This window comes from Leuciscus leuciscus (genome assembly GCF_965113295.1).
Source record: "Leuciscus leuciscus genome assembly, chromosome: 6".
NCBI lineage: Eukaryota > Metazoa > Chordata > Actinopteri > Cypriniformes > Leuciscidae > Leuciscus > Leuciscus leuciscus.
The window spans coordinates 302,355-314,588 of record NC_138730.1 but is presented as its reverse complement, the minus strand read 5'-3'; the positions used below and the strand labels follow the sequence as shown (position 1 = coordinate 314,588).

General features: G+C 41.0%; 2 protein-coding genes across 2 annotated transcripts in view; one reads left to right on the top strand and one right to left on the bottom strand.

Moving 5' to 3' along the window:
• The window catches only part of LOC309501994 (uncharacterized protein), a 206,986-nt gene extending 203,890 nt beyond the window's left edge, over window positions 1-3,096 (bottom strand). Inside the window, exon 1 of the mRNA XM_082174307.1 lies at window positions 1,695-3,096. Coding sequence (XP_082030433.1) covers window positions 1,845-2,765 — 921 coding nt within the window. The 5' untranslated portion in view covers window positions 2,766-3,096 and the 3' untranslated portion in view covers window positions 1,695-1,844. The remainder of the gene's footprint in view (window positions 1-1,694) is intronic.
• Window positions 1-12,234, top strand: part of LOC309501926 (cadherin-2) — a 112,054-nt gene that overhangs the window by 53,312 nt on the left and 46,508 nt on the right. The window contains exons 10-11 of the mRNA XM_082174217.1: window positions 6,824-7,077; window positions 7,337-7,479. Of these exons, the coding sequence (XP_082030343.1) occupies window positions 6,824-7,077; window positions 7,337-7,479 (397 nt within the window). The remainder of the gene's footprint in view (window positions 1-6,823; window positions 7,078-7,336; window positions 7,480-12,234) is intronic.

The window sequence follows — 12,234 nt, the reverse complement described above, 5'->3', positions numbered from 1 at the left end:
GGTCTGAATCCAGACTGAAACTTTTCATAGATATCATTTTGTTGCAAGAAAGAGCCCAGTTGAGCGGACACCACTTTTTCTAATATTTTAGACATAAATGGAAGATTTGAAATGGGTCTATAATTTGCTAGATTATTATGATCTAATTGTGGTTTCTTAATGAGAGGTTTTATAACTGCCAGTTTAAATGTTCTTGGAACATGACCTAAAGATAAAGACGAGTTAATAATATTGAGGAGAGGCTCTTCCACTACAGGTAACACTTCTTTCAGTAGTTTAGTTGGTATAGGATCTAATAAACATGTTGTTGTTTTAGATGAAGTGATAAGTTTATTTAACTCTTTTTGTTCTATAGTTGTAAAGCACTGTAATTGTTCTTGCGGGGTGATAATTGAAGCTGAATTATAAGGCGCGATTGAAGATTGAACGTTTACAATTGTGGTTCTGATGCTTTCTATTTTCTCAGTGAAGAAGTTCATGAAATCATTACTACTGAACTGTAATGGGATATTTTGTTCGGGTGACGTCTGTTTATTTGTTAGTTTAGCCACGGTGTTAAATAAAAACCTTGGATTATTTTGGTTGTTTTCTATTAGTTTGCGGAGGTGCTCAGCCCTGGCCGCTTTTAGGGCCTTTTTATAACGTGACATACTGTCTTTCCACGCGATTCTAAAGACCTCTAAATTAGTTTGTTTCCATTTACGCTCTAAAATATGGGTTTCTCTCTTTAAAACATGCGTAGTATTGTTATACCATGGTGTTTTATTTTTCTCTCTGACCTTTTTTAATTTAATAGGTGCAACCACATCCAATGTTCTAGAGAGAATGGTGCTCATAGTGCTAGTTAGTTCTTCTAGTTCATCTGTTTGTTTGGGTTCAGGCAGCAGCTGAGACAAATTAGATAAGCAATTTGAGAAATTATCTATGGTGGATGGGAGGATTGTTCTGCCTGGTTGATAACGCGACGCCGCATGACATATTACAGCAGTACGTAATATGCAAGTTACCATGTAGTGATCAGTGACTTCATCACTTTGTGGAATGATATCTATATCGGTTGGATCGGTTCCATGTGATATAATTAAATCGAGTGTATGATTAAGACGATGTGTTGGTCCGGTGACGTTTTGCTTGACCCCAAATGAATTTAATAAATCTGTAAACGCAGCTCCTAACGCATCATTTGGATTATCTACGTGTATGTTAAAATCTCCAACAATTAATGCTTTATCGACATTGACTAATAGGTCTGAGAGAAAATCTGCAAACTCTTTTAGGAAATCAGCGTAAGGCCCTGGCGGTCTATATACGGTAGCCAAGGCTAGAGATAATAGGGATGTTTTTCTAACATCTAAGAGCGTAACATTTAGTACAAGTACTTCAAATGAAATAAACTTATAACCCGTTTTCTGAGTAACATTTAGAATATCTCTATAAATGGTTGCAACACCTCCGCCACGACCAATCAGACGGGGCTCATGCTTATAACAGTATCCAGGAGGAGTAGACTCATTAATACCGAAATAATCATTTGGTTTAAGCCAGGTTTCAGTAAGGCAAAGTACATCGAAGCTATTATCTGTGACTATTTCATTTACAATAACTGCCTTAGATGTGAGTGATCTAATGTTTAGAAGACCTAGCTTTAGAAATAGTTTTTGTTTACTAATAGCAACATTTTCTGTTTTAATAACAATTAGATTTTTCCTAGATCCTGCATTAGATTTATTATTTGATCTCACTAAACGAGGAATAGACACGGTTTCTATGCAATGTTCTACACTAGTATTTATATCAGTTGAATTGGTGCAGCAGAGACTATGATTTGGACTTTTGGTTACTAGTCAAGGGGTATTTAACATTTTGGAGATGTTGTCTGACAGAAGAGCCGCTCCGAATCTGCTTGGGTGTAAGCCATCAGCACGGAAAAGCCTAGGACGCTCCCAAAACAGATTCCAATTATTTACAAAGAGCAGTTTCTGCTCATTGCACCATGACATTAACCATTCATTTAGCGCAAATAATCTGCTGAACTTTTCATGCCCTAGTCGGTACGTGGGAAGCGGTCCTGACACAATGATCGTTGTTTCAGGCGATGTGCTGCGTACCGTATCGATTAGATTCCTGAAGTCTTTATTCAGAATCTCCGTCTGGCGCAGCCTGATGTCGTTCACTCCCGCGTGCAGGACCACAGTTCCGACGCGCTCGTCACCGTTCAGGATCTCGGGAACGCGAGCAGCGATTTCAGAAACACGAGCACCAGGAAAGCAGTGACTTTGCACCTTACTTTTACCTAACGTAGCGTGTACGTGCCGAACGATGGAATCGCCGATGATCACAGCATCGCGTTCTGTTTCGCGTAGAGGGGAGAAGCGGTTTTGTGTGGATAACTCGAAAACCGGGAGGGTCGGAGAAAGTCTTGGTCTAAACCTGACTCGCGTCTTCCGCTGCGGAACCACCCAGGCTTCGTGGTGGCGTGTTGGAGCCGGAGTGAACGAGACCATGGCTGATTGCGACCGATGCTGAGGAACGCACGGAGTAGACGCGGTCGGAGTCAGCGGGTTAGTAACGTTAAACACTGATTTGTGTGCATCGGCGCGTGATGTTTCAAGAGCCAAACACCGGTCTCTCAGCTCGGCCTGTCTCAATAAAAGGTTGTGGATCTGTTTCTCAACAGCTTCCAGCTCAGACTGCAGTGCGTGCAGCTCAAATGTGTCCTCACCTGCACCAAACGGTAGACTACTTACATCTGATATATTCGCCATTTTAACAGATGGACAGTGAGTTAGCAACGAAGCTACCAGTGATGCTATCAATATTAATACTAATTTATATTATACGTTTGTTTGTTTGTAAGTGAGTGTGGAGAAGACGCGTTCAGCCGTGATCCACGGACGTAACCTTTAAGAGTATGCAGCGTTGGATCACTAATAGGCTTGAGACGCGTCTGCTCAACAGTCCGCGTTGTAACAATGAGGTTTGAGCAGTAGTGCTTCTCAGTGAGGAAAAGTAGAAAATCTTCGTTGTAAGCGAGTTTAAAGAGAAAAATCAAGAATTATAAATCAAATCGATAGAGCTTCAAAAACAACAACGCATTCAGACGCGACGCATGATAATAACAGGACAAGACATTACTCACCGTGTTTGTTGAGTGATTCTTACTCACCTGAGCTTTTATGAACTCAAAGGCGCGAGAGAAAATAAGTAAATAAAAATAGCTGAGCGCACGGGTGGCGCTAACAGGCTAGCGAATTACCAGCGTGTTGTGTTAGTAGTAACGGAAGCCAGCGATGTTGGGTAAGCTGTATTTAGTAGTAGTATAGACAACTAGAAATTGTAGTAAATGATGGTTCAAAACAAGGAAATACGAGGCTATACGAGGCTAATACGAGGCTAATACGGAGCTTACAGCACCGAAGCAGACAAACTCACAGCAGACAGCGAGGCAGACAGGAGCAATCTAGTCCTTGGTTTTTGGCCCGATTGGAACCAAACCAGTGCAGCAAGATTCTCTGGAGTCTGGTAGTCAATACATTTAAAACAAAGTTGAAATTTCAATTCACATTCTCTAAGGGCCAGAAAAACTTATGAAAGTGGGTATAACTAACTAAAATGGCTATAACTCGTGAACGGAATGAGATATTTTCACTAACTCGGCACGCAGATGTAAGACATCATTCTGTGGTTGTGTGAAAAGCACGCATGATTGGCCACTTGGTGATGCTATGATATGGAAAAAACTTTAAAATGGCTATAACTATGCAACCCTAAGTCTGATTGAGTTGAAAATTGGCATGTGGTGTCTTCGTCCAAGGTGCCAATACTGCCCTTGAGGACATTTGCGTATCTCAAAAAACAGATCTCGTTTGGTCCTGTTTGACTCACGGCCCTAGAGGCCTTTGAGAAATTAAAGAAAGCCATTGCGTTTTTCCCACAACATTCATACCGCATGGTAGAACTCCTCTCTGAGCAACTTTGTCTCTAGGACCAACGCTGTCAATCGAATCGTTTGAATTTAATTCGAATTTTCGTCAATCGAAAATTTTAATTACATTTAAATGACTGAAAAATGGTCCGGTCAAAGTAGAACTTCACAAAATTAGGTGTGCATATGTGCCATATGATTCTAATGAAGCATAAAAACTTTTATGGAGATTAGACAAAAGGTGCCACTTTAACTGTTAAAAAGCTTTAAAAAACACATATTTCCTATGGTAAATTGTCTTTATAGGCTGTAAATGGTCTTTTCCATCTATAAGCTAAGTGGTTACATGCTTGCTAAATAAAACATAAAACTTTTTTACGCAAGTGCTTAAAGGCCTCAAAGCGCTTGAACCCCAATAATTGCTGCTCACAGATATATATTTTTAAATATATTTCAAAATAAAACAGAATATTGATAGTATAGAGGTAAAATGTATTTATATAAATATATTTTCTACAAGTTTACTTATATTTATATTTCCTCATATATATTTTGTTTGCAAGCAGTGCTATTTCAATGCAACTACCAAAAAAACCCTTTCTTTTATCTTTGATATTTATTTCCTTGTTAATTGTAGATCAAATATTGGTGTGCCAAACTCATCACTTTCTGGCCCAAAAAATCTCTGTTTTATATCTAAAGTATGTTTTACATTTAAGTAATTTGTACAGAAGAAACAAGTTTTTGCAGGCAGGTGATTTTTTTATTTTTTATTTTTATTTTTTTTATTTCTTTATTTCTTTGATAATTTGTCAAAACAAAAGACCACTGAAGAGTTTTAGCATTTAGTTATAATTGTATTATATTTTCATTTGCATGTCAGCCTTATGCAGAAATGTCTTTTGCTTGGCCGACTACATGCTGAATCAGAAACATTTACATTTGATCATTTAGCCCTAACCCTAACCTGATTTACAAATGAGGAGAGCAATAGAAGCAGTTAAACTAATCTAACACAGTATACGCATAAAGAGAAGAGAAAAGAAAGTGTTAGTATTAATAGATCAATTGTTGATGAAAAAGAAGCGTCTTCAGCCGTTTCTTGATAGTGGCTCCGGACTCAGCCGCTCTGGTTGAGTTAGATCATTCCTCCAGCAGGGAACAGTCATGGGGAAGGTCTGTGAAAGTGATTCTGTGCCTCTTTGAGATGATGCACCACAAGACGACGTTCACTTGCAGAACTCAAGCTTCTGGAGTAATGAGTTTAGGTAAAAGGGAGCAGAGCCAGTGGTTGTTCTATAGGCAAACGTCAGTGCCTTGAATCTGATGCGAGCAACTGTTGGAAACCAGTGCAGTTTTGTGAGGATGGAAATCTCAGTTCATTATTCTTAATAACTATATTTATTTATACCGAACATTTCAGCTTGCCCGACTTAAGAGTCTTTTTATCTTTAATTAAATGCTATTTTATGTTTCTATTAGCTAATGATGATTCTGACAGACAACGTGATGGGATTTACTATTGCTATAGTAACTAAAGCAACTTTCACGCACATCGATCATAGAGACAAGAACAAGAGCACATGGTCAGGAATTACACAAACCATGTGCTCAGATACAATGTTCAAAAACATGGCAGGAGTGTCACGTCACCAACGATTAGAAATGAACTCACAGAAGTGTGAGAACTGTGGAAAGAATAAAATAGAATAGAATATTCATGTCATGATTCCTGTCTTGTGTTCCCCTTGTCTTGTGTGGACTTTTGTTATTTCCTGTTCTGTGACATGTTTTGTAGTCCTTTGTAGTTTTTTTTTGTGTATTAGTCTCTCCAGGTGTTTCTAATTAGCCCCGCCCCCTTGTTATCTTGTTTAGCTTGTTTGCCTGTGTATTTAAACCTCTGAGCTTCAGTTGTTGTTTGTCGGTTGTTGTAGCTTGTAGCTGTTTGCTGTTAACTTTTCCTTGTTCCTGTCCTGAGGTCCATGTTCTGTTGTTTGCCCTGGATTACCTGTTTGTTTCATTAAAGTAGTGCTTGCTAGTGATGTTACGTATGACACTGAAGCTTCGACGTATGTATCACACATGCGACACAATTTCTAGTGAAGCCCCGTATCGGGGTGTGTATTGGTTTAGTAGAGTCACGTGATTGACAACAAACGAAGCCTCACTTTCTGTCCAATCACGTGCGCGTTTCGCTTTGGGTGTCAGAAGGCTCGAACCCCAGATCTTATTTAACGAGTCATTGTTGGCTCAGTCTGGTTGATGGGTTTGTGAGCAGAGAAAATGAATTTATTTAATGAACAAATAAAACACAAACATGTAAGGCTTTTATTTGTACACATAATATTGAAACTATGGAGTGTGTTGTGGTTGCTTCATCTGCCAGAGCTTCTAACACAGGCTTCTGGCTGCTTTATTTTAAATAAGCACCAGATGGCGCTGTTCTCGACACTCTCGAAGCTTTTAATCTTTTCCTGGAACAGTCAGGGGAAAGCCTCAGTGATTCATGAGGCTTCATTTCCCCATCCCTAGAGCGTGCATGTGGATTCTCTCTCCGCTTTGTCCTTGCCTCATCATTACAGAACGACCGACCAACAACAACTGAAGCACAGAGGTTTAAATACACAGGCAAACAAGCTAAACAAGATAACAAGGGGGCAGGGCTAATCAGACACACCTGGAGAGACTAATAAACAAGAAAAACTACAAAGGACTACAAAACATGTCACAGGACAGGAAATAACTAAAGTCCACACAAGACAAGGAAAACACAAGACAGGAATTATGACAATTCAGAATTTTACATTAACACAGAGTGCAATGCTGGTTTGAATTAATTTTATTTAGATTTATTTGACAAATAGTAATAAAAATCTTTATTTTCCATCTTTGTTTCAGCCCATTGACTACGAGATCAACAGGTCGTTCGTGCTGACAGTGGTGGCAGTAAATGAGATTCCTCTAGATAAAGGCATCCGTGTCCCCCGTCAGTCCACAGCCACCGTCTCCATCCGCGTCACAGATGCCAATGAGAGCCCTTATTTCCAGCCCAACCCTAAGCTTCTGGAACTGCAGGAGGGCTTGCAGGCCGAGTCTGCGATCGCCACCTTTACTGCTCAGGATCCAGACCGCTTCAAGCAGCAGAGCCTCAGGTGACGCAAACATCTGTCCTGAACATATTAATCAGAGCAGAAGTCACACATGTGTTTGAGGATGAGCCACAGAGTAGAGTTAAAATCAAGGAGGCTGGAGAGCCAATCAAGAACTTTACACCTCCTTCAAGAGATACTTGGCTATGTTCCAAAAGCTCTTCAACCAATCAGATTCAAGGAGCAAAAAAATAAACAGAATAAATATATATATTTTATCTAAATCTTCTAGGATGTCTTAACATTGTTACTCTCTCCTTAGGTACAGCACGCTGTCTGACCCTGCAAACTGGCTGAGAATTGATCCCATGTATGGACACATCACAACCATTGGTGTTTTAGACAGAGAGTCTCCGTTTGTGCAGGACAATATCTACACGGCTATGTTCCTTGTCACTGACAGCGGTATGTTTTCTGTCTGAGAAAATAATTCTATTTGTTTTCTTCTATTCTTGCTTCTTCAACAATCTGAAAAAAGGAAATCCATAAAAAGCTGCATTTAGTGCGGTCATATACAGTGAGTTCAGACACTCGGAAGGCCGTGAGCCCTTGTGTTTGTGTATTTCTTTATTTCTGTCTATGTGATGTAGTCGTGGATGACATGGGAATAGTGAGAGCCTATACACTGGATGAATTCCAGTCTCGGAATGTCCCAAACAACCCTAACCCAAATTAGTTGACTTTATCAGAAATTGCGTGGAAACCTGTTATCAATAAATCATTTCAAAAGTTTGTGTGACCATATAATCTTAGTGTAGCGGCAGAATCAAGTTAATTTGTGAATCCATGCACTATACCATGCACATATTCCATATTGTACAACAAAACGTGATCAATAGCACAAAAAAACAAAAATCAATAGTAAGATTTGTTTGTTTGTGAAGAAAAATAATTAATTTTTCTTCCTAAGAAAATTAATTCATTGTTGTACCTTAAAACAGACGTAATCTATATGTGCACTCCATGATAAAGCAGCATCCACATAGACACCCAAGTATTTATAAGAGGACACTTGATCAATCTCTATGTTATGTGCATTCACTGGTGTTAGATACGAATTCACTGGAAGACCAAAAATCATTTCCTTTGTTTTCTTTTCATTTATAATAAGGGAATTCCTTTCACACCACTCCACTAATCTATCTATACAAAACTGATGAATACTTTAATATTCTTCGACACCTAACAAAGACAACAGCACAGTCTCAATTGAAAACTTATATATATATATATATATATATATATATATATATATGTGTGTGTGTGTGTTTATGGAATCGGTTTTACAGTCATCTGTATAAAGTGTGAAAAGGAAAGGTGAGCTTACACCGATTTACATTGGTTCATATCTCCAACATCGATTGCTGGGCCTCTGGATGTTGCTGCTGCAGCACATGAACACAGTCTGCTATAGCGGCTACCACTGTACATAATCAACCACCACTAGAACACATCATAAACCCTTGGGCAGTAGGGGTGTGCAGCAGAGTCAATATTTGTAACTGTATCATTCTCAAAATTATTCATATCAATATACGGATAAAACAGGAAATGGGCGGGGCTTTAAACAGGGGTTAGAAGATCATTTTAAATGTAATTTTGTTTCCTTCATCGTTATCATTTAACAAATATGCGTATAATATAAAATAATTTTGTAACTCAATGTTATACTTTTATTATAATTATAACATTGATTTAAACCTGTTATCCAGAACTGGGGGTTTCAAACTTGTCCTGGAGCAACCAGTCTCCCTTATCTGACACAACCACTTTAGGTGCTGATGAGCTGAATCAGGTGTTCAAGATGAGGAAGATGCAAAAAATGTGTAGTGCTTCGGGTGCTCCAGGACAGGTTTGAAAAGCCCTGATCCAGCAAACACAAGGAGTGACTGTGTCTGCCAAATATGTGTCAGTAAAATGTGTTATTCTGCTTTACGAATAAGGTATTTGGCTCCGGGGACATACCTACTGGGCAGGTAGAAATGTCTCAGCGTCAGGAACCTTATCTCTATGTCTTTGTCACAAATCCTCCCATTCACTTTATACAGACGACATAACAGATTGTTTATATAGACACAGATCCCACCGCTTTTGCTTTTACAAGAGTTTGATCTCTGTCCATTCTTACCATAGTCAAGCCTTTGATTTCACAGGCCGCTACTGAAGAATGTAACCAGGCTTCTCTCAAACATAACAGCGATGTCTCTCAAAGTCTCAACAGTACCTTGTGTAAGCTGGGATTTTGTCTTCTTTGTTCTTTATTGACCAGCGTCAATAAAATGTCCCAGTGTCACACACAAGCTACACTCCTTTGCAAACCTTTGAGTTACCTAGTGTCTTACTTCAAGCAAAACTCCTCTGCTGTTGTCACAGTTCAGGGTGCTTCATGGCCTTCCCTGTTGTCTGTGTTGTCCTGTCACTTTCTGCAGCTTGTGACCTGGGCAATTTAGCGCTGATTGCCGAGTCATGGACTCAGTAGAGGAAGCAGACGTTCACCAAATCCTCAGGCAGCAAGGCGCCCTTCTGGGAAGGCAGCAAGAGGAAATCAACGCCTCTCACCGTGCTTTCTCTGAGCTGTCTCTCCAGTTAACCCAGCTCACAGAACTACTTGATCAGTTACACATCAACCCTTCCGCACCGCAGGTAAGCCCGACACACTTTCGTGGATCTTTGAAGCTGAAACTGGATCCATCCTCCCTGTAACCATTCTGCCTCCTGATTGGCTAGTCCTCACTGCACTGCACAACGTCACGGTTCCTGCAGGGTGCCCTGAGAGCCTGTTGTTTGTGTCCGAATCGGTCCGAACTAGCATCCTACAGTGAGGCCACTCATTCGTACTAGCTTGCCACTCAGAAGCAACTCGTATTTGCAGTTTAATCAAGCAGCAATTTTGGTCATCCATGGTGCGGAACTCTTGTCGGTTTGTGTCGGCCTGTCTGGTTTGTGCTGCGGGCAAAGGCTTCAATCGACCCCTGGCAGGGCTACTCCAGCCGCTGCTTGTCCCCTCGAGGCCCTGGTCACACATAGCTGGACTTCGTCACAGGCCTACCCCCATCTATCGGCAACACGGTAGTCCTCACTGTGGTGGACAGGTTCTCGAAGGCGGCCCATTTTATTTTCCCAAACTGCCTTCAGCGAGGGAGACAGCGACTGTTGTCTTAGATCACGTTTTCTGTATTCATGGCCTCCTGGTGAATGTGGTCTCTGACAGGGGTCCCCAATTTGTGTCTAAGTTTTGGGCAGGGGTATCACCCACTGACTGACGGTCAGGCTGAGTGTGCTAACCAGGATTTGGAGAGGGTCATGTGCTGTGCGGTGTCTACAGAACTGTCGTCTTGGAGTTTCATATTAACCATGGTCAAGAATGCAAATAATTCCCTCCTGGTCTCGTCTATGGATTTGTCTCCCTTCCAGTGCTGTTTAGGCTACCAGCCACCATTATTCTCCTCCAAAGAATCAGACGCCGTTGTTCCATCCATGCACTCGTTTATTCAGAGATGCCTCCATATGTGGAGGATCGCCAAAGAAGCACTCACTAGGACTGGTGACAGGACCAAGGCGTCGGCGGACCATCACTGTGCTAAGCCCCCACTTTACGTGTGCGGTCAGAAGGTCTGGTTATCTTCCCAGGACATTACTCTTAAACTTCCCTCACATAAACTGGGACCCAAATTTAATGAACCATCCCATTAAATGGGATACTGTCACAGTTCAGGGTTCACAGTTCACCGGCCTTCCCTGTGTTGTCCTGTCACTTTCTGTAGGGTGTGTGCAGATCACGTGCTGACTGCCTTCACCTGCCGCTTGTTCCCTTATATTCTCTTCTGTGTCTGCCCCTTGTTGTCAGTAGATTTTTCTGTGCCTCGTCTCATGTTCTGTGGGTTCTAAGCTGTGTGTTTTTGTGTTTTATCTCTATTTTGCTGCTGTGTCCAGGACGCCTAGACGAGGAGTTCGACAGCTCGCTGTGCTCTTGCTGTTCTTGGTCTCTTCTCGTTTCTCGTCCCGTTTGGCATTGTACCTGAGGTGGTGACCACTGCCTGTGTCCGCAGGTGTCTGTACGGGTGGCTCTGAAGCTCTCACACATTCCTTTTTTCCGTGTGTGTGTCAATACACTTTGGATGTTGTGTTGCACGAACTCTCTGCTTTTGAGTCCTCCATTCACGTTTCCTGACAGCTGTACACAATAGCAGGACAAATATCCCAACATGCCAATCCATATTTACCTCACCACATGTCTGCTGTGTTTGCAGCCACACTCCCATGACAAAAAAAGCAATAATCCACATATGCATACCTTCAGCCGTGAAGAAAAACATTTCCTCCGCTCACAAAGAAACAAAAGAAAAGACAAACAAAATAGACGGCAAACCAAAAATAAAAGAAACCATTAGAAACCATAAACAAAATGAGATGGGCCGACTGGACGTGGTTCACCGCCGTGCCGTGCACCGTGATGACGTTTTATCATGACTTTGTTGCCGATACCAAGCCTGCAATCACTGACAGGTTTTCTATATTTCTATTCTATGTATTGTGACAAGGTGCCAGAGAACTTTTATTAAAATGGCAATAACAAGCAGGGACGTCTGAAGTGAAGGCAGGATCATACACTGAGATACACTGATCATACACTAAAAAACATAAATCCTGGTGGTGTTATAACAGGCCAGATCATACACAGAGAATCGGTCCACAACAGTAAATCCAAACCTTGTAAAACAGGCAGGGTCATACATAGAGAATCAGCCCAAAATGGTTAATCCAAAACAAGTAGAACATGCAGGGTCAAAACACAGGTAAACATTTTAAAACCAGGCATCCAAACTAAAGTTGTGAGGCAAATAATCCGTTAAAACAAGGCAAGCAAGATCATAGACAAGAATGCAATAACACAGGAAAACTATTTAGAGATGTCACAATGGCAAACACAATGTTACTGTCACGTATAAAATAGAACAAAGGAAACATGTGACTGAAGACAAACAACTAAAAGTCCATGAAGGTGACACTAAAAACCCTTTCACACAGAGATTCCGGAAAATACACGGATAAAGTGACCCGGGATTTGACCCGGGTTCGTTTGATTTTGGTTCATTCACACTGCCAGTGATTTTCCGGAATCAAGAGAGTGCGTTCACACACAACCCGTAAAAATCCCGT